This window comes from Ambystoma mexicanum, chromosome 3q, assembly GCF_040938575.1.
Source record: "Ambystoma mexicanum isolate Mex_15411 chromosome 3q, UKY_AmexF1_1, whole genome shotgun sequence".
NCBI lineage: Eukaryota > Metazoa > Chordata > Amphibia > Caudata > Ambystomatidae > Ambystoma > Ambystoma mexicanum.
Window position 1 is genome coordinate 579,006,732 of NC_090926.1, and position 22,496 is coordinate 579,029,227.

Genomic DNA, 22,496 nt, shown 5'->3' on the forward strand with positions numbered 1-22,496 from the left:
TACTCCTTCAGAGCAGTAGTCATTTCATCTAAAGCAGAGGTTGCCAAACGGTCGACCAGTAGCTCGCCTGAGCCTCTTCAGTCACCTGCGCTGCAATTACTGAAAAATAAACACTCCGAGGTGAAATTGTTTACTGCTGTGTTTTGCTGCTATCCCATGTTCAGGATCCGAATCCTGGTCTTCCCGCTTGCAGGCAGAGAGCTTGGCTGCTGTGCCACGTGGAGCTGCTTGTAAAGACACTGACAGATGTCAGTATCACGTTCTGCTTCTGTGGCCACCTGTAGTACCACTGATGGCCTTGTGTGCCCCCACGACACAGCCAGGAATCAGAAAGCCTGCTGGCAAACAAACACTGTAAACATTGCTTTTTTGCTTGCACGGCAGAGGGACTGCAAATCACTGCAGTCCACGAGGTTATGGTGAGCGGAGGGAAGCTCATTAACATGCCAGTCATCTATTATGTGCAGATGACACTGTTACTGCCTTTGGGGCAGCTGTGAACACCATTTCACCCATAGTTACTGCTGATGTGGAGAATAGTCCTCCGGTACCTCGTTCAAGCGCGTTGTCATCTTTGCATACTTTTCATTGCCCCCTGAAGTCTTTTGACCTTTGTGGATTGCTGGCTACATAACTCCTCTGACCACCATTCTCCGATTTGTATTGATTGCTATATTTGTGTAGATAACTCTTACGCTATCTTTTCCTCATAAACGCTTTTGAAAAAGTGCATTACTGTTAGGCTTCTTGTCCAACCCAATCCTTCACTCCTAATCAGTTAATTTCAGGCAACTTTCCTTGTTCCCTGATACCTTTATTACCCGTTCAATACAATTAAATAATAGGACATCACAAAACAAAAAGGTATTTTCATGAAGAGAGACTCCATTTTTGGCACCATTGCTTGTAGTGTACATGCTATTCAAGATATTATTTTTACACTCACGAAGATTGTGAGGGAGACCTCATTACGCATAAAACGCACTATTGGTCTTGCCTCACACCCTTCTTTGGTGAGGAAACGATATATCCCGTAATTGAAATAGCAATGGAAGTTTAAATTGTGTCATTTCTGCAGTGCATGGCCAATCAAAACCAGGGCCTCTTTGATGGCAGAATTATTTTCAGAGTGGTAACTAGTCTTCCAATTACAAGCAGCCCTAGTGAATATCATCTCAGTAATTACTCTCCCCACTGTAGCTCATTTAGGGAGAGCGATCATAGCCTGACCCTGAACCAGAACTGCCAAGATATTGCAGCAAGGGTTTGAGAATGATGTGTCAAAAGAAAAGGACATTTCTGCCTGCACACAATATCTTTTTTGTGATGTTTTTTCTGCACTTTGATATATAGAAATGTACTACTTTTGCATTCATTAAGTATAAAATAAAGGCAGCATTTTCATTAGAGGCCTGCACATTGAAACAATTATGTTTGAACTAGGCTTGAGATGTTTTGCATAAACCTGCCCAAACTGTACCTGGTGTCCTGCTTTCTCCTCGTGCCTCCAAACTTTGATAGATACCAGGCATCCTGCTGCCTCCACTACCTCCTAAACACAACTAGTAGCGGGTGTCTGGCTTCTCCCCAACCCCAAACACCATCCTCCGCTTCACTCTCCAAATACACTCACATCTTAACTCACCGTCCTCTAGGGGTCGTCACCCACTTTGGGCTAATTTTCATCATCCCAGCAAAGCCAAACCACATCCTTAGGCTTCAGAAAAATGTCATCTCCGTGGACTTCGATGGGGTCACCCTCAGAACTCGTCTGAATTCCCACTACTTGGTGATTCAACGGGTTGAGATGTACGCATAATTATACCGATATCTGCCACCCTGTCCCTCCACCACAAACAAACAAACAGTCATGGCCACTGTCCTACCTTCTACCGGAGGAAAGAAAGGCCATAGGACACTTTAGATATGGAGGCGCATCAGTAGCTGTATGATGTGCACCGAGTTTCCATGTGTTTATTATCATCCACCTCCCCCCACCATCCACTTTTTTGGAAACATTAAGGGCAAACGACCAGTGGTGGTTGGCCAGGGGATGGGTTGGGCTGGTTGCTTGCTTATATTCAGGGTGGAGGTAGAGATATTTCTGCCCCTGTAGTGAAAATCAAAAGTTGGCACTCATGAACCCACAGTTAAATTTCCTAAAAACTGCTGTCAGCACAACAGAAGCATGTATTTGTGATTAACCAGTTTGACAAGCATATAACATCTTTATAAATATAACTTGAGCTGAAACACAGAGGGCCACACAAATAACAGAGTATGTGTGGTGTCCGACAAAAACATTTTTTAAAAGAAAACTAGTGAACGCAAGCAGCATTTTTCAGTTTGGAAATTACTTTTGTTTTTTTATTGAAGTGTGAAATGCACATTGGGAAAACAATAGTGAGCCCTGCATGTAGAGAGCCTGCATAAAACGCAAAAGGAAGGGGCACATAAATTACAGGGTATTTGTGTGGTAGTCCAACAAATAATCGTCTTTTAATGAGACTGATACTAATAAATAATAATGCAACAAAGAGGTTTTTGAAGTTCTTAATATAATCGTCAAGGCATATGTTATTCCATCTATTTATAGAGGGGAAATAATCGGGCCAAAAAAAATTGGTAAAAATTCTGAGGTTTATAAACATCCCCACCCTGATATCGCCCGCTGGTAGCTCTCCACTGTTGGCCTCCACTACAAGCAGCTCTAGCTAACATAAAGGTTGGAGACCCCTGGTCTAAAGCATGCTAGTTACACCTTCCCTGCTCTCTCTACTCAGTTTGCCAGTGCCAGCTCCTTCCTTTATTCAGCTAATGTAAAGGTTGGAGACCCCTGGTCTAAAGCATGCTAGTTACACCTTCCCTGCTCTCTCTACTCAGTTTGCCAGTGCCAGTTCCTTCCTTTATTCAGCTAATGTAAAGGTTGGAGACCCCTGGTCTAAAGCATGCTAGTTACACCTTCCCTGCTCTCTCTACCCAGTTTGCCAGTGCCAGCTCCTTCCTTTATTCCCGGTCTCTCCAGCTCCTCCCATCTCGGACTGCTTTTTCCGCTGTTCTCTAACCTGATCCCTTCCCAGGCACGGCTCCACCCTTTTCCTCGTACAAGTGAACTCTGACAGCTCGGCAGTAGTCAGCTGTGTGTAATCCAAACACACCAGAACACATTCAGCAAGGTACACTTGTATATCATTGCAGTGGGTGGGATGGGCTGAACTCTACTCATCACCGGCTCTCTCGTCCCCTGGCTGCCAATGTTTGAGGCATAAAGTAAACCGGTTTAATTGTTGAACTACGAAAAGTAAAAGCCTACAAATTAAACGTCATGTTGCAGAGGGAAAAACAGATGCATACAAAATTCACTTTAGGACACCGTTAACGTATTAATAAACAAGAATAAATAGAGAGCATGGATGTTCAAACAGTCAAATCACCTGTGCAAGATCCAGGCTAGGGCTTATTAAAGCTTCTGGAGCTGGGGATCCGCTGGCGCTCGGGCATGTCATGGCTATAGAGGGGCACGCCGTAGTTATTTTACGGGAAAACAAGCACACGTTCCTGTAAAAAAAAAACACTGACAACTTCTGTGGATCGAGCACAAGGACTGGCAAAAGACGCCGAAAACGAACCTCCGCCCACATAACAACGTAAATGGGCATAAGCAAGTTAGAGTAAAGCCTTGGTATAGCATTGTATGCGGAGGAGTAGGTGTAAGTGTATGTGCATCGTGTGGCACGGCTCTGTTGAGGATGGACACAATGATAAACGTAGTATGTTTATTACAGGGGGGACCACAGCAGCGGTCATAAGGACGATGTCTCCCCAGCAGTCACCAACTGTCTCTGCCCCACCCGTGAGTTCTAGAGACCCCTGCTGCCACGCTGGGGGATCTAGAACTCGTATTTTTTTGTTTGTTTTGTTTGTTTATTAATTTGTAAGGCGCACCAAACCCAAGGGTATCTGGGTGCAACATCAGGAGGTTGCAAGTATTCATTAGGCGTGGGGGCGGGTGCTAGAGAACCCGACCAAGATGGCCATGGGCCCATCATGAAGCTCTCCAGCACCCAAATATATCCGGCTCTTCATCTGGCAGATGCCTGTTTCAAACCTGTATTCTGGCGGTATATATCGGAATTCAACAATATTAGGCCCCCACAGAAGAAATTCTGGTGTAAATCGGTGCTGAAATCACTATAATCGCACCGCTGCTGGAGGCCATGTCGGCGGTGCGGTGTGGAGGAGGGGCGGCCCCACTGTGATCGGAGTCCGGCGAGACGCTTGGGACCGACCCTCCTGCAGGTACAGAGGAGCGGAGGGACGGCGAGTGCCCAGGCAGAAGCGGCCCCACGCTAGCATTCACTCATGCGCTCGGCATTCGCACAAGGAGACACGCCGGAGACGTGTGGTTGCTCGGGTCCCCAGCGCGAACTGCAGCGGGCCGTCTTTATTTTACACTGCGCATGCGTGAGCCTCGTCATCGCTCGCGCATGCGCGCACTAGCATATTACTACGCAACATCCCTCCTTTTCCCCCCAAACAGTAAACTTTAACAAACATTATATTTAACAGTGCACTCTTCAAACCTTCTCTGTCCATAATGTACTGACTACGAGGCAGGGTCCATAATGAAGTCCTGGAACCGCTGCGGCGGCTTGCGCCCCGCCCGGCTCGGGTATCCGCGTGCCTCGGCCTGAGGCACATCTTGTGTCCCTTGAGTCTCTGGCGGTTCATCGTGTCTCAGTGTCGGTCCTGCGTTCTGCTCTGGTCCTTGTGTGTCGGTCTCCTCCGTTTCCACAGCTCTGATGCACTTGAAGAACGAGACGTTCCTGGTGACTGTTCCTCCCGCATTGGTGGCGGTAAGCATTGATCCTTTGACATGTGTCACTCCCAGGGGCTGCGTTTCGTATGGTAGCGACAACTTCCCTTCTGCTCTCCTGTTTCGCACAAGCACAGTGTCGCCCACGGCAATCTCTTTCTCTGGGAGTCTCCTTCGGATTGTCTCCCTTTCATTTTGAGCGGCTCTCTCCGTTTGCACGTGTTCATTATCAATTTCTCCCGGATGACGACCTTCAATTTCCGGGAGCAGCCCTCTTGGTATACGCTTGAAGAGTGCCTCTGCTGGGGCGACCCCGGTGGATTGATGCGGGGTCGAGCGGTATTCTCAAAGGAAGTCAAATAGGTTGCGTCGGAGGTCTTCGCCCCCCATCCGCCGTTATGCGAAACACTTTGTTGAGCGTTCGCATGAAGCGCTCTACCTCTCCATTAGCCCTCGGCCAGGGGGGGCTGACTTTCCTGTGTCGTATCCCTCTTTCTTCACAACAGCGGGCAAATTGTTGTCCATTGAATGGTGCCCCATTGTCCGAACATATCTCCAGGGGAAAACCATGTGTGGCAAACATTTTCTCCAAGGCCATGATGGTGTGGTCACTGGCCGTGGATTCAACCAGCTCCACCTCTGGATAGCGCGACCACTGGTCTGTCACCGCCAGAAAGTATAACCCTCGGCCTGTGGACCCGAAGTCGGCATGAACCGTCCCCCATGGCTGGTCGCTCCTCTCCCTGGCCTGGATTGGTGGGCCCTTCTCCACAGGGCGTGCTGCTTGGCAGGGGATGCAATTTTTCACAAACTCCTCCACTCTGCTTTCCAGGTCGGGGAATCAGACTTTTAGTCTCAGACGTGCTTTCATCTTAGCCATCCCCTGGTGGCCATTGTGGGCGAGGTGTAGGACCTTGTCAACCAGTGTCCTTGGAATCACAATCTGGTGACCCCTTAGCAGGAGGCCATCCTCAGCTACGGACAACTCATGTCGCGCCCTCCAGAGGGCTTGCAGGTCTTTCTGTGCCCCTGCGTTCCTCCGGGAGTTATCCTGAAGGACCTTGCGCCATTCCCCACTTGCCATCGCAAGCTGTATCTTTATGAATGTCTTGTCCTTGTTGGATTCTTCCGCAATCTCCTGGCGGGCCAGGGCGACGGGTAGCACCGACTCAACTGCTAGGTGAACTGCCTCTACGCCGTCAGCCACCTCCACTGAGTCCCGTGGTCGCCCAGCGCCTGGATGGCGGGACAGATAGTCTGCTGGGTTGTCTCTACCCGGCCGATATAGTAGTTTGACACCGTACTCCATTAGTGAAAGCATCCACCTTTCTATGCGAGGTGGTGGTTTGGACGAAGTCCCCGACAAGATCGGGATGAGTGGTTTGTGGTCCGTTAGGACGACTACTGGTTTTCCCAAAATGTAGATCCGGAAGTGCCTGCAACCCCATAGTATGGCCAAGGCCTCTCGTTCAATTTGGGAGTACCGCTTCTCTGTCTCGGTGAGAGCTTTGCTGGCATAGGCGATGGGTCTCATGGTCCCCTGATTGTCTGCCTGCAGGAGGACCGCTCCCAGTCCTACGGGGCTGGCGTCAACCACGATTTCTGACTCCCGGTCAGGGTTGAAGTAGGCCATTGTTTCTTGTCCCGATAGGGCATTCTTGATGTCGTTGAACGCCTTCTGTTCCTTACCGCTCCAGTTCCATGCAGCGTCATTTCTGGTGAGCGCTCTCAGGGGTTCCGACAAGGAGGCTAAGTCACAGATAAAGCGACCACAATAAGTCACCATCCCCAGAAAGCTCCTGATTTCCGCTGGTGAGGTTGGCGGGGTCGCTTCTCGGATGTCCTTTACCATTTCGGGATCCGGGGAGATGCCCCCAGCATGGAAGACAAATCCGAAAAAAACTCCAACCTATCTTTAGGAACTCACATTTTTCCTTGTGTAGTGTTAAACTGAGGTCACGCAGCCTTTCAAGGGTGTTCTCTAGGCGCTTTAGGTGTTCCGCCTCCAGTCGGGCAAAGACTAGGATATCGTCCGACATGTTGATCACCCCCTTGAGTCCAGACAGTGCCCCCCTGATGGCATTCTGGAAGACCTCTGCCGTAGACGAGATCCCAAAACTGAGTCTTTTATATTGATATAACCCCTCGTGAGTCGTAAAGGTCGTAATGTATCTTGACTCGGGGTGGAGCTCTAACTGGTGATACCCAGATCTCAAGTCCAGTTTCGAAAATACTTTTGCTCCCTGGAGTTCCCCAATAATGTCGTCCAAGGTGGGCGTTAGGTGGCGTTCTCTTTTAATTGCTATGTTGGGCAGCCTCATGTCCACGCAGATGCGTACTGCACCCGGCTGCTTGGGCTTTGGAGCCACCACGATTGGAGAGACCCACGGGGTGGGGCCTTCCACCCTTTCAATGATGTCCCAGTCAATTAGGGATTGTAATTCTTTTTCCACCTGTGCCCTCAGATGGAATGGGATGCAGCGGTGTTTGAGTGCTGTCGGTCTCACTGACCCATCGATGTGGAGGCGTATCGGGTCAGCCTTCAGTTTCCCTACGCCTCTGAAAATCATCTCTAAAACGCTGCAGTAGATTCTCCAGGTCGGCGCGGTAAACAGCAAATGAGAAATGTACAATGTTCAGTGCCTCAGCTGCGGCACAACTCAGAAGGGAGTGTGGGCTCACGCTTGTGACAAAGAACCTTGTTCTTATTTTGTTCTGCCCATGAGTTACTGGAGCCACTAACACTCCTTGGATGGGAAGAGGTGTGTGTCCTCCGAAGCCGTATATACGTACTGTGGATTCTGCCAAGCCTGGTGGGCCAGGGATTGCGTTGTAGTGTTCAGTCGCCAGCACACAGACAGATGCTCCAGTGTCTATCAAGACTGGCGTGGGCGTTTCCCCAATGTTTACCGTGCACGTGGGTTGTCGTCTTCTTCCTGGGCCCTTGGCTATGCTTGAGATGAAGAAGATTTCATCCTCCTCCTCCTCCTCCTCGGGGATGTTTAGATCTTGCATGCCTTGTTTGATGGACGACACTCCCCTTATTCTCCGAGAGTTGCCTCTGCCAATCCTCTCGAGCCCTCTATATGCTGCGACTGATGTCGTTGCCCTGCACACCCTAGCATAGTGTCCTGGTGTGCCACACCGGCCACATACTCTCGATTTGGCTGGACACTCACCCACGTGCGGCAGGTCATACCCGCAGTATTGACACGATGGGGCGTTGCCACGCCCCGTGGGGCTCTCACTACCTCTCCACGCCCATCTTGTCTTCCCTGGGGTGGAGCGTCCAATTGCAAAAGCTTCATCTTCCTTTCTCCCGTGTGTGGCTGTGTCCATCTGCGCTCCCCTGGCATCTGCCAGTTCGTACGCTCTCCCCGTGTCCAAGATCTATTGCAGAGTCAAACCTGGTTCCCTCAGGACCTGTCTCCTCAGTTTTCCCGAGCTGCAACCCTGCAACAACTGGTTCCGAATCGTCTCCTCTTCGTTCCCCCATCTACAGGAGCTTGCCAAAATTCTGAGCCGCGCACAGAATTGGTCCAACTACTCCTCCTCACGTTGCTTCTCCGCACTCATGACAAACCTGTCAAAGTCGAGATTTGCCATGGGAAGAAAGTGATCTTTGAGTGCTTGTTTCACGGCATCATATGTGGCGACCACAATGTTCAAAGAGTCATACATTTTGTGGACCTTCGCCCCTGCTGAGTACACCATGGTGGCAATCCTTTCTTCATCATCCGTAATCCCAGAGGCCCTGAAAAACATCTCCAACCTCTTTACCCACAGGAGCCATTTAGGTCCCAGTTTGGATGGAGGGCCTGTGGTATCGAATTCGGGCATGGGAGCTAGTGTACTGGTAATCCTGCGTGGGATGGGGGCAAGGGCGCCTTCCTGATCATCTTCTTCCCCCATTCTGGAGCATGGTACTCACAGGTAGTTGTCGAAACTCTCCAGTGATTGAGGTTCTGGTCAGCCTAGTCCACTTGTGGCGTGGTTCCTTCTTCCTGCACTTCTTCTCACCTCCAGGCAGTATGCCACAGCCTTGCAGCTACATAGGCTGTGGGAGTTCCAAAAATTGGTGTTTTGCGGTGCAGATTGCAAATGGCACGCGAGCACCCTCACGGGCCGCAACCGTGTTGACACGGAGCATCGTTCGCCTCCTCGAACGCTATCGGAGTGGAGGACTGCTCCCGCGCCATCCTCGTTGCCAGTGTTGTGTGCATGGGGGCGGTGTCAGGCCCCACGCTAGCATTCACTCATGCACTCCGCATTCGCACAAGGAGACACGCCGGAGACGTGTGGTTGCTCGGGTCCCCGGCGCGAACTGCCAGCGGGCCGTCTTTATTTTACACTGCGCATGCGTGAGCCTCGTCATCGCTCGCGCATGCGCGCACTTGCGTATTACTACGCAACAGTACACATACCCTGGTCCTGCGGCTGCGGGGAGCAGCGTAGGAAAACCAGTCATCCCGGGCCGGTAATGTGTCCTGCAGCGGAAGACCCGTCCTAGCAGCCGTGGTGTCAGGGACCGAACAGAGAGGACGGAGGCGCGGCGCTGGATGGCCAGCAGAGACAACACCCAGAGCGGTGCTGAATTCGGTCCGGGATGCCAGCTGTCTGCCGTCGGAGTGTCAGCTGGAGAGACTGACGAAGTTGTTCTGGTGAACATCGTATCAGAACAGAGGGCCCCCGCCGGCTGCCGTAGACTTGGACTTGGACATCAGAGGCTGTGCTGCTCCCTCGGGGACGCCCGGTCTGGGAGGGGGAGTCGCTGGCCAGAGAGCATGGTGGGCTGAGGTCCCGGCTCCCCTGGAGGCACCTGAAGCGGCGATTGGGCAGCATTATTCAGCTCCTACACACCTCTGCTGGGCCATAGGTGTTAAAGGAGAGACTGCCCTGAAGGAGTGCATTATCTGGGCACTGTGTTGGTGCCGACCTGCGGGTGGCCAGAGGCAAACGGCGATCACAAGGGGGAGAGGATTAGGACGGGTGTGTCCCCTGATGGAACTGGAGGTGGAAGTGTAGGAAGACCTGAGGCTTGATTGGGGTGCAGAGACTCTGCCAGCCCGAGCTTGAGTAGAAAGTGAGGCCCCAGGAGTGGCCTGGCATACTAAGGGTGGTCCAAGCACCATTAGGATTGTGGAAGTCCGGTGGAGCCCCCTGGTAGAGACATTTGTCTGGGTGGAGCACAGGCGCATAAGGCCCGAGGAGTTGGCTCTGCGACCAGTGCAGACTGACCTTGGGGGGTCGCGCAGCAACTGCTGTACCCTAGGCTGCTAGCGCATGGGTCCAATCCTCATACAGAGACCCTAGCCGTGAAGACTGATGGAGAGGCGAGACAGGAGCTGCCAGCACACTGGAATTTCTCTCTCCTACAGTCATCAGCAGAGTCTGGCGTACTTTGGGGAGGCAGAACCCCGGCTCGGAGCATAGTGGGGTGAGGCACTGTGGGAACAACGGGAATCCGGATCTATAGACAAGGAGAACTGCACCAGTGTCTGCCCCACCCACACATCATGTCGAAATCCGGCTAAGGGGGGCAAGCAACAATCAAAGCTGCACTTAGAAACATCCACCCAGGCTAAAAACAGTGGAGCGATGGAAGACCCTGCCGCTGCTTTTCAGGATATTAAATCTATGTTTACGCAGGTGCAGTCGGGAATACAATCTCTGGACGGGAAACTTGACACACTAACCTGTAAAGTAGACCCCATGCAGGTCCGCCTAGATAAGCATGGGAAGAGACTGGACGAGGCGGAGGGGCGGCTATCCGGAGTGGAAGACGTGGCAGCATCAGTCTTGGGAGAAATGTCTGGGGTAAGGAAGGCCCTGAAAGAACTTAAGGAGAAGCAGGAGGACCTTGAATCGAGGTCAAGAAGAAATAACATTAGGATAGTGGGCCTGGCTGAATCGGTAGACCAGAGGGATATGGAAACCCTGGTTGAAGGAATATTGCGAGAGGCGCTTGGGCCTGAAGGGTTCTCCCCAATATGCGTTGTGGAGAGGGTGCATAGAATCCCAAGTGGGAGAAAACCGGTCCTGGGGGATCTGCCTTGACTGCTAATAGCCCGTCTATTGAATTACCAGAACACAGCGCTCCAGAAGGCGAGAGAAAAAGGGACTGTCAGCTACAAGGATGATGCTATCAAGTTTTTCCCTGACTTCTCGGATAAAGTGCAAGCGACCAGGAGAACATTTCTAGATCTGAAAAAACGGATGTGTGACAGGAATATACAATACCAAAATCAAAAAGAAGGAACGGGTAGCTTCCGTTCCTGGGTGAGCTCACTCAAAGAACCCTTTCTGGGGTTTCAAAGTAATGTTCCAATCAATTAATCACTTTCATGCCAATGAAACACGGTAGCGTTTTTCTGTATGTTTTTTTTGTGTATATTTTTCAAATCTCATTATTTATTCCTGAGCCATCATTGTTATGCAGTTTTTAGCCAATGCATTTCGAACCTCTGTCCATCGTCAGGGCTATTAACACTGTTATGTATCAACCGTAAATAGTCCCATCAACATATTATGATACATATATCAATTCGAACAGTTCATCATCATAAGGTGCATCCCACAATAAGAGCAAAATGTGAAGTATAAAATATAAATTTCACATACCAGGTGATAGTTGCAGTCCACGTACAATTCAAGAGCGCTGATCCACTCTGCTAAGTTTTTCAGAGCAGCCTGTATTCACTGTGAAATTAAATGTACATGTTGAGTTCCCCTCCGATTCAATTTGAATCTGTGTGATCATCCCTCCTGTTCGTACCTTGCATCCTACGGTCTGCAGTGCTGAACTGGCTCCCCGAAAAGAGTTGCCGCCATCATTGCGAGCGTATATAAACACCATTCACCCTCGCGCATGCGCATGACTTACTATCTCTCACTTATATGTACTCTGTTAACATTCTCCATACAGTGCAGTTCTGGGATGTGTAACTCTTCAAAGATCATATCTACTTCTTAATCGATTATTGTACTGACAAGGAGATAGTTGTGAACCGAGCAGATCATTAATTATACTTACGTAGCTGGTGTACACTAATCTCTTTGGTTCCGCGCATGCGTGCGAGACCGAGAAGTACAGAAGGTGTGGATATATGGGGCGACAAGAGGCGAATGGAAGGCATGTACCGAGTTATTCACTAATGGCGACACTTAAGCTTATGACCTGGAATGTTAGAGGCCTTAACAGCCCACCTAAGTGTCAGAAAGCTTTACAGTACCTGAGACGACATCAAGTAGGGGTGGCCTTCCTCCAGGAGACCCACTTGACGGCGGATACAGAGTCTAAATTTCGCAAGAGCTGGGGGTGCCATAGGCACTTCTCCTCCTATTCTTCCAATCCCAGGGGTGTGTGTATTTTAGTGCATAGCTCGGTGGGGTTCCGACAGACCAAAGTCCTGAGGGACCAGGAGGGCAGGGCACTGGTAGTACGGGGGATTATTCAAGGGAAGCTATACACACTGATCTGCTATTATGGTCCCAACCAGGACACGACGCAATCTCTGGAGTGGGTTGAGAGGCAACTGGGGGTTATCCCTGAAGTGGAAATCTTGTGGGCAGGGGATTTTAACTCTGTGCTAGACCTGGCCCGGGATCGGGTGGGAAATGCCCCAGGCTCGAATAGTAGAAGTTCTGTCAGAATCCGGGGCATGCTTGCGGTGTGGGGAATCGAGGACATATGGAGGGTGAGAAATCCAGTGGTAAATCAATTTACACATTACTCTGCTCCACATGATTCGGCCACATGGCTGGACTACTTTCTGGTGTCCCACGCGCTCATGGCTCAGACCACGGGGGTGGATATTCTGGCCCACACCCTTTCAGATCATGCTCCCATCCTGTTGACCATCCGTCTGAGGGGTCGAGCGGGGACAAGGCCCCCGTGGAGATATAAGAGTGATGAACACACAGATGTAGTCTTCAGGGAGGAGCTATCAAGCGCAATAGACAAGTATTTCGAGATTAATGAGGGGTCGATGTCCTCGGTGGGCACCCTGTGGGAAGGTTTCAAATGCGTGATAAGGGGGGAGTGCATAGCCAAGGAGTCGGGATCTTAAAGGGGATACGGAGGGACCTGGCCGACAAGGAGGAGGAGATACGCGCCTTCAAGAGTTTCATGCTCTGGCCCAGCGGGAGGTGAAATATGTGTGGGATAGGACGGCCCCTCGGAAATATGGGGAAGGCCAGGCCCCGAGACGGTGGATTGCTATACCCTCTCAGATGTGCAGTCAGGGGAATAGAGTGATGGTGATCACGGATGGGAGGGGGGTAGATCACTTTGAAGATGAGACAATAGTTCATGAATACCAAAAATGTTATAGTCACCTGTACTCCGCCCAGTCGCAGGCTGTACAGGCAGACATGGACGCTTATCTCGACCAGGTGGGACTGTACTAGTGCTCAGAGGAGCAGCGGGAGTGGTTGACCAGGCCGGTGACATTGGAGCAGGTGGTAGGGGCCATTAAATTGTTGCCGGGTGGGAAGTCCCCGGGCCCAGATGGCTTTACAGCTGAATTTTATAAATGTTATGTCGACAAACTGGCACCATATTTATTGCAAGTCTACCAGGAAGCAGTGCCCAAGGGTCGGTTGCCAGATTCTCTCAGAGAAGCAGTGGTTGTCGTACTGTTAAAACCAGGGAAACCAGGGTGGGGGGATTGCTCCTCGTATTGCCCGATATCGCTTATTAACCTTGAAAATAAGATTTTGGCTAAAATTCTGGTGGCAAGATTGGCGCCGTTGATGCCAACTTTGGTCAGGGCTGATCAGGCAGGATTTATCCCTGGTCGGTGGACGTCCTTTGGATTGAGGAAGATGTTTGGTTTAATGGCGGCATTGCCGAGGGATGGCCCAGCGGTGGCAGTTCTATTAGATGCCACTAAGGCATTTGATTCCGTCGAGTGGCCGTTCTTGTTCATGGTCTTGCGCAGGTTGGGCTTAGGAGGATTCTTCATCTTCTTGGTGTCACTACTATATAAAAACCCGGTAGCTAGAGTGAGGGTGAATGGGCAGACAACCGAGTTAATTCCACTTGTGAGAGGGACACGCCAGGGTTGTCCCCTGTCTCCCCTGTTATTCGCCCTAGCGATAGAGCTGTGGGCCGAGAGGGTCAGAGAGCTACATATACATTGAGGAGTTCAGTTGCATACTTATAGGGTGCTGATCTTGTTATATGCGGATGATATGGTCCTGTTCATTCAACACCCTGAGGTCAACCTGGACCCGATCATGCTAGACGTTCAACAATTCGGGTAACTGTCGGGGCTTAAGGTGAATACTAGTAAATCAGTTATATTCCCGTTGACGGACGGGTCGGGTCGATTTCAGGACACCTGGGGTTTTCAGTGGGACCTGCTCAGTACCTGCTACCTGGGGATCACGATAGCCAGGGAAGGGGGGGTATATATTAGTAACTACGGGGAGGCACTTGAGTCGGCCAAACTGGCGATGCAGAGGTGGGACCCGCTCCGACTTAACCTGTACGGTAGGATCTCTGTAATTAAGATGTCTATTCTTCCCAGATTTCTTTATGTTTTTTTAACACACCTATAAAAGTGCCCAAGAAGTTCTTACGGGATCTCCGCTCATCGGTGATTAAATTCATCTGGGCTGGTAAGCAGGCATAGGTCTCTTGGGATAAACTTATTGCGCCTGTTCGGGAGGGGGGTCTGGCCCTGCCAGATTTTGAACTATATTATACTGTGGCACAGGCCAGTTTCCTCTGGTATTGGTATGGGATGGCAGCTGAGCGTAGGCATGTGAAAATAGAGAGGTCGATTGCATCTCCAGCGTTGTTGCGGTCGGTCATACTAACTGCTCCGAACCGTCCACGGGTGCCCCGAAATTTGGTAGAGTTGACGCGTAGAGCTTGGTCCCTTCTGGAACGTAAACCTAGGGGTGGCACACTTTACTCGCCAGAAGTCCCGATTATATTTGTCCCGGATGTTCCCCTGACTAGTGAAGCAAGTTACGTGGCTTTGATGAAGAGGTTAGAAGTAGCTAAATTTGGAGACCTGTTCCCAAGAGCTTCCGTCCTTTCCTGAACAACCCCAAGCAGCTGAGATACTAGATAAAGTGATAGTGGGGTGTTGTCATGATGCCTACCCCGGGGACCCAGACCAAGTCCAGCAACCCCGGAAGCAGGCATCAAGTTATCCTAAGCAAGCCCAACAACCCCTGCTAGGAGCTATTTGGGTCCAGTCCTGGCGCCTATGGCGCCAGGCTCATATGGAGAGCCAGTCCTGGCGCCATAGACGCCAGGCTCATAGATTAAAACTTACCTGATGCAGACCATGCTGCAAACTTACCTGATGCAGACCATGCTGCAAGAGCTCCAAGCCAAAAGAGGCTTGGAAGGGACTTTACTTAGGGACTATTTTTTACGGTATCAGGTAATAATATCGCCATATATATGGTCGCCTTAAATAATATCGCCGGGAAAATGTCGTGGCGACATTATTTGGGTGACCATATATATGGGGACAGGGAAAAAAAAATGTCAAAAAGTTAACAAAAAAACGTTTGGGGGTTGCGGGGGTGTTTCCCGCATGTTCTATGCAATAATATCACCACAAAAAACGCCCATTTTTCGGCGATATTTTTGCATGGCGAGATTTTTGTGGCAACATTATTACATGGAACCTTTTTTACTCGGGCGGGGCTGGGGAGGAATACTTACCTGGGACTACTTTGGAGGCTATTTAAACAACGCCCGAAGAGTAGCACACGCTTCGCGTTATTCTGCATCCAGCAGTGTAGAGCTCACTGTGCCTGCAAGTCTGCATCCAGCCTTCTGCCACGCCCGCCTCGAGTTTGGAGCTCCTAGAAAAAGGGAGAAAGAAGGAGAAAAGGTTAGAACAAGAGCAATGCCTTTGATCCTTACCTGAATTCCCAATCCATCGCGCCTTCAAGCTGAAAGAAAGAAGCTATTTATGCGTGTCACCTCGCCTGTTGCAGCGCCGCCTGAACTCATCGGCCTTCGCAGCATCTTAACATTCCACCGCATCCTCCTGCATGTTCCCGCCGCACTCCGGCACCTAAGGAGAAGACAAGAACAGCAAGGTGAGCCAAGGGAATACACAGAGGAATATTAGTTACCCCCCCATAGACTTACCTGATTTTACCACCGGGGATACTATTCCTCTTCACGGGTCGGCGCAGCTTCCACTGCATCTTTGCCGAACCCCGGCCCCTAAGGGGAAACAAAAGGACAGCAAGGTGAAACAAAGGGACTAACAAGGGGAACCCTCCACACCACAATAGACTTACCTGATTTGACCGCCGGAGATATTATTCCCCAAGACTTCATACTTTCTCTCAGCGCCTGAATAAGAGAGAAAGCAACAGGTTACATATTGACATTATTTTATCGAACTGTGTTGGAAAATACAAATCCTTACCAGAATACTACCGGTTGCCACGAGGAACTCTTCATTAGGGTCAAGCTGCAACCTGCAAGGAATCGGACAAGAGTGAAAGTCAGGCATCTGAACTCTTACGAACTTTATACTTACGGCGTCTTGCCGGGAATCTCGGAGTCAATATTGTTCTGGAACTCACCAATTCCTACGAGCCAGTGAAACAACTGGTTATCAACGCGCCCCTATGCTCAATGCAGAATGGAGAGCTCATCTTTTCAAACCATCAGGTGAGACTATAAGAGGGGACATCAAAGGTGATCTGTGGGGAGAACAGCGGGGGTGGGGGGATTTACACTCAACTCCACGGGTGGTTAATTCCCTTTCTCCATTTGCAGAAGAATATTCCTACGGGCCAAGCAAACGAAGCTAGGTGGGCCAGTCCAGTCTGTCATCTCGGCCCTACGCGTCACATTGGTGGAGACCGCAGCTGTCCAGTTCCGATCGACGCCTCTGTGGGAGCCAGGTGAGCATAACAGGTGTCTACGGCAGCGGGTAATCACTGAGTTGTATGCAATGGCTCTGAAAAACAGACCAGCAGCCACGATGTCACCACGGGAGGTGTGGGAGAAGACAGTGGGCAGGGAGATATCCGAGGCCACATGGGATTATTGCTGTGAGATGACTAGGAAGGGAGCGATCAATACTAATTTTAAGCTGATTCACTTTAAGTTTTTACATCAATACTACTACTACCCGGCTCGGCTAAAGGAGTACTTCCCTCAAAAGTCAGGGGCTTGTATCCGATGTGGGCGAGATGCTGCAGGATTTCTCCCTGTGGCTTGGGAATGCGAGGAACTCAGGCACTTCTGGGTGCAGGTGCAGCTTACACCGGACCCCGTAATGGCCCTACTGGGGTATACCAAACAGGTATATAAAGGGACTAGGAAGCTGATAAACCTCCTAATCCTGGCAAAACGTAGAGTGGCTATGGGGTGGGGTAAGAAACGTGGCCCGACAGTCGCCCAATGGTCCGAGGACATTTTGTATTGCAACGATATGGAGACCAGATGGGGCGCAATGAAAAGGAACGGCTTGGGAGACAGACAGATGTGGGACGCATATACGCTATATCTCCTCAAGCAAACAAGTGGAGGGGGCTCTCAGCCTGTTTCCCCGCAGGAGTCCTTGCATCAGCCCTCCCCATAGAAGGGCACCCACCTACTATCTGGTGTCCCATCCAAGGATCATTGCAAACAAGGACATGGGACCCCAGCGACATAGGAACACTGGGAACTGTACAGATGTTATATCAAGACTCGAGCTCTCTGGGAGTGTTGTCTGCGACTCCTTGGACTTGTCGCCCATACTACATATGGCCCTATATTAATGTTTGTTATATTATACTTGTAATTTACCCATTGATAGCCTTGCCATGGAACAGTTTGGCACCTGTGTGTGTGTACTGGGGAGGGGCAGAAGGGGGTATGTTGATTGTTGGTAACTGTTGTTAAGCGAAATGCCATACTGTTGTTAAGCGAAATGCCAATAAAGAAAGTTTTAAAAAATATATATTCTTTAGGCGTAAGTTGCATAGGTTGCAGCAGGGTATACAAGAAATTACAAAAAAGAAATATAAGCATAATTATATACATACATAGGACTCAAAATATACAAGAAATTACAGTAGTTATATACATGTGCAGTTATATACATTAGGAAGGATCAGACCGTGTGGTGGGGGGGGGTTTATGTCTATAGGTGGGTTAGTGATCATTGGCTCTGAGCCAATTTAGCGTGTTGTGCCTACATTTTTGGAAGGTCTAGTTAGCTCTCAATGGTGGAGGGAGGGCGTTCCACTGTTGTGCCGCCATAACAGGGAAGCTGCTCCCCCAGGCTTTTTTTAGTTTAAATCTGGGAACTACCAAGCAAAAGGAATTAGCTGTCCTGGTGGGGTGTGCTGAGGCTTTTCTGTTGATTCTCTCACACAGGTAGAGTGGTGCAGCTTTATTGAGACATTTGTGTGTTAGTGAGAGTTTTGAGCAGAATGCTGTCTTTTATTAATAACTATTTGTTCTGTCTCCTCAGTTCCGATATATGTTCTCTCCTTGGTATGCCCTGTGCTGTTCTGAGGTCCTTATTTTGGAGTATTTGGATCTAGTTAGTAATGTGCTTGCTCGCACCCAAGTACAAGGCATTACAATAGTCCAGCTTGGAGAAAATGAGGGCTCTAGCTAGGATGGTGCAGCTATCCTTGGAAAGAAATGGTTTGCAGGCTCTGATCAGCTTGCAGTAGGCTGTGGCCGAGGCCATAGCATTGACCTGTTAGCCCAGTGTGAGAGTAAAGTCGAGGTAGAAGCCTAGAGTTTTTACCTCTTTTAACATCCTCCCCCACCCCATAGGACAATGAAGGAGCGAGAGGGAAGGAGTGGGGCTGACAAGGACTAACATAAACTTTAGGAATGGGAAATGTTATGACGTAACCGATAGTACATTTTAAATTTAAAAAAAGTAAATATAATCTGTACATTTTTAGTAAATATATAGGGCCTCATTACGAGGTAGGAGGTAGCCATGGTGCTATTAGCACCATGGCTACCCCCTTACCGCATTCCGGATCCGGGTTCCCGAAATAGGGACTTACCGGGTCATTCCAACCTTGGAGGACCCGGTAAATCCCCATTCCGGGAACCATTCCCCATTCGAGCCCCCGTAGGGCTCAATGGGAATGGGGATGGAGCTAATAACGGTACCGCAATTTGCGGTACCGTTATTAGCTCTGAAGTCCCTTAACGGGTCCCTTCCATAACGCCTGGTAAAACCAGGCGTTAAGGAAGGGACCCGCTAAGGGACCTCGGAATAGGGTGGTAAGGGATTACCGGCACCGGTGTCCTTACCGGTGCCGGTAATCCCTTACCACCTACCTCGTAATGAGGCCCATAGTCTTTGTTCCAACAGGGGAACCCTTCTTCTCACTCATCTCTGAACATTTTAATAGTAAATATAGTCTTTATTCCAACCGGGAGCTCTTCTACTTCTCACTCTAGTAGATGATCTTTCTCCTCCGTTCCCATTGGATGTTGTGGCCATGTAGTCACTGAGCCTTGGAACAAAAATGTCGTCACTTGCACTGTCTTAGGAAGGACAGTTGATTTATCCCCTTGTAGAGATCCAGTGCCTACTCTTTCTCTTGAAGCAGGGACAATGTCATCACATGACCATTTTGTGCCATCCCCGAGTTGGACGCTTTTCCATCCCACATCCCTTATTTGCTGTTTTTCACGGTATTTTGATAAACCCTTTAACACTCTTTGTGGGTTATTTACTTGTATCAAATCTCCTACTTTATACAAAGCATTGCAGACACCTTTTACTCTGTTGTAACGCTCTTTGTACTCGTGTTGTTTCTCCTGGACTTTCTTCAGTATGTTTTTCATGTCTGTTTTTGACATGTTTCTTCACTGTCCAAAATGGATTAAGTCTATTTCACAATAGTCACTCACCGGATGGAATGCCTGGTAATAATGCAGAGACCCGAACCTGACTTGATTGCAGAGCCCTAGGTAGACCTAAACCAGGGACTCCTCTCTGTTGAGGGATTGAACTCTTTTCAATGATATGCCCCCAGACTGATCTAAATAGACAACCAAGTGAGGCCAATCACTTAAAAGAGCGGGAGCATGCACCGTTACGACCACCAGCTGTAAAGAAATAAACACTGTTTAGTATTTCAGGTGAAGGCAATGGCCAGGTAACAACTAGATGTGACTGAGATATACCTGAACTGGTGGCTTGATCTTCCTTTTAGAAACCCCAACTCAGTTATCCTAGAGAAGAGAGGACGGTTAACTACCTGTCTATTGGATGGGAGTAGGAACAACCAATATACAAAGAAGGGAAAAAAAAACCAATGATATTATGTGAGTTCTTACCGTGTTGTACAGGGAAGGTAAAATGAGCAAAAATGTACCACAACGACTGGGATAAAATTACAAAGGGGGAGGGTTAGTACAGGAGCTACCCCGATGGAACGAGGAGCGCACTAGGGTCGGGGTGGTGCACGTTACTGCAAGGCATCCCCAGATGCACTTACAGAGGTAGGTCCTCAAAGAGACTGATGCAACGTGGAAAGTGTCATAAGGATGCAGAGCAGTGCAGACAACAGGTTAACTGGGCGGAGTCAAGATATTGGGTAATGGCAACAAATAAGAGCTGAATTATACTTGCGGTGAAGTGCTCCGAGCAAGGCATGATCCGGGTACCAGTCTGTGTAAGCAGGCAGAGGGTTGGTACACAGAGAGTATCAGGCAGCAACAATGGTAGTAAATGTAATCCGAGGCAGTCCGTGTATGCAGGCAGAGGTTCGGTAAACAGGGATTGTCAGGCAGAAACATTGGTAGCAAAATGTAATCCAAGGCAGCCTGTGTATGCAGGCAGAAGTCCGGTACACAGGGAGTGTCAGGCAGAAACAATGGTAGCAAAACATATTCTGAGGCAGTCCGTGTATGCAGGCAGAGGTCCGGCACACGGGAAAATTGGATTCAAGGCAGAACGAAGACGAAACTTCACGAGAGAGAACGTTCTGAAGTAACCTCAATTGGAAGCAGCCTTCCGCGTTCATCATGGTGCTTTGAATGACTCAAAATGAGCCTCTGGTTTCCTATTGGAGGCATCAGGGGAGATGGGAAATGTAGTCCGGATATGATGCGGGTAGCTTCCATTGCTTGTGTAACGGAGCTACGAAGCGACGGATCTTATGGCAAAAGAGGGTAGCAGGCCTCTTAAACGGGTTCCCGGCAGCAGGATAAGGGTGCGCTTTTGTCCTGCGAGGTACCACCGAGCCCCGAACCGTAACACCTCGAATTCATCGTCACCTGCCACAACCACCGGAGGAGGAACCTTGGGAAGACGGATGGTTGCGGGACAAGGTTTCAACAAAGACATGTGGAACACCGGGTGCACTTTCCGGGTAGCAGGAAGGCACAGCCACATCGCGACCGCATTGATCACAGCCGAGATAGGAAAAGGGCCAATGAAACTAGGGAGAAGAGAATGCTTGCCTGGTATCTTGAGGTTCCGGGTAGCAAGCCAGACCTTCGAGCCCACCTGATATTCAGCAAACGGTCAGAAACAATGGTAGCAAAACATATTCCGAGGCAGTCCGTGTATGCAGGCAGAGGTCCGGCACACGGGAAAATTGGATTCAAGGCAGAACGAAGACGAAACTTCACGAGAGAGAACGTTCGAAAGTAACCTCAATTGGAAGCAGCCTTCCGCGTTCATCATGGTGCTTTGAATGACTCAACGTGAGCCTTTGGTTTCCTATTGGAGTCATCAGGGGAGATGGGAAATGTAGTCCGGATATGATGCGGGAAGCAGCAGCCACTGCAACAGCCCGTTTCCACGGTAGCTTCCATTGCTTGTGTAACGGAGCTACGAAGCGACGGATCTTATGGCAAAAGAGGGTAGCAGGCCTCTTAAACGGGTTCCGGGCAGCAGGATAAGGGTGCGCTTTTGTCCTGCGAGGTACCACCGAGCCCCGAACCGTAACACCTCGAATTCATCGTCACCTGCCACAACCACCGGAGGAGGAACCTTGGGAAGACGGATGGTTGCGGGACAAGGTTTCAACAAAGACACGTGGAACACCGGTGCACTTTCCGGGTAGCAGGAAGGCACAGCCACATCGCGACCGCATTGATCACGGCCGAGATAGGAAAAGGGCCAATGAAACTGGGGAGAAGAGAACGCTTGCCTGGTATCTTGAGGTTCCGGGTAGCAAGCCAGACCTTCGAGCCCACCTGATAATCAGCAAACAGTCAGCAAACTTTTTAGCATGGACCTGTGCACAAAGCAGATGTAAACGCAGATCTCGATGAATGGCGTCCATGTCACGAAGGCCCGCCCGGGCAGCCGGGTTGTCAACAGGAAGAGCCGCATCCAGAGGCAGAGAACGCAGATGCTGTCTATACATGGCAAAAAACGGGGAAAACCCATAGGCAAAGTGGACTGAGTTATTGTAAGCAACTCTGCAGGCGGGAGAAGGGACAACCAGGATATTTTTGATATTGCAAACAAAGGAAGCTCAGGTACTGTTCAAGGGTGGCATTGACCCGTTCGGTCTGCCCATCAGTTTGCGGATGGTAAGCCATGCTGTATCTGGCATCTATGTGAAGAGCGTTAGTCACAGCCTTCCAGAAGCGTGCTGTAAACTGTGGACCACGGTCGGATACAATGACAGCCGGTAGACCAAAGAAACGGAATACGTTCCGTAAGAAAAGATCTCCTAATGCGTAAACCAAGGGAAGACC

General features: G+C 49.8%; 1 protein-coding gene across 1 annotated transcript in view; it reads right to left on the reverse strand.

Moving 5' to 3' along the window:
- The window catches only part of SLC25A38 (solute carrier family 25 member 38), a 547,641-nt gene extending 544,023 nt beyond the window's left edge, over positions 1-3,618 (reverse strand). The window contains exon 1 of the mRNA XM_069654371.1: positions 3,435-3,618. Within this exon, the coding sequence (XP_069510472.1) occupies positions 3,435-3,506 (72 nt within the window). The 5' untranslated portion in view covers positions 3,507-3,618. The remainder of the gene's footprint in view (positions 1-3,434) is intronic.
- Between the last annotated feature and the right edge of the window lie 18,878 nt (positions 3,619-22,496).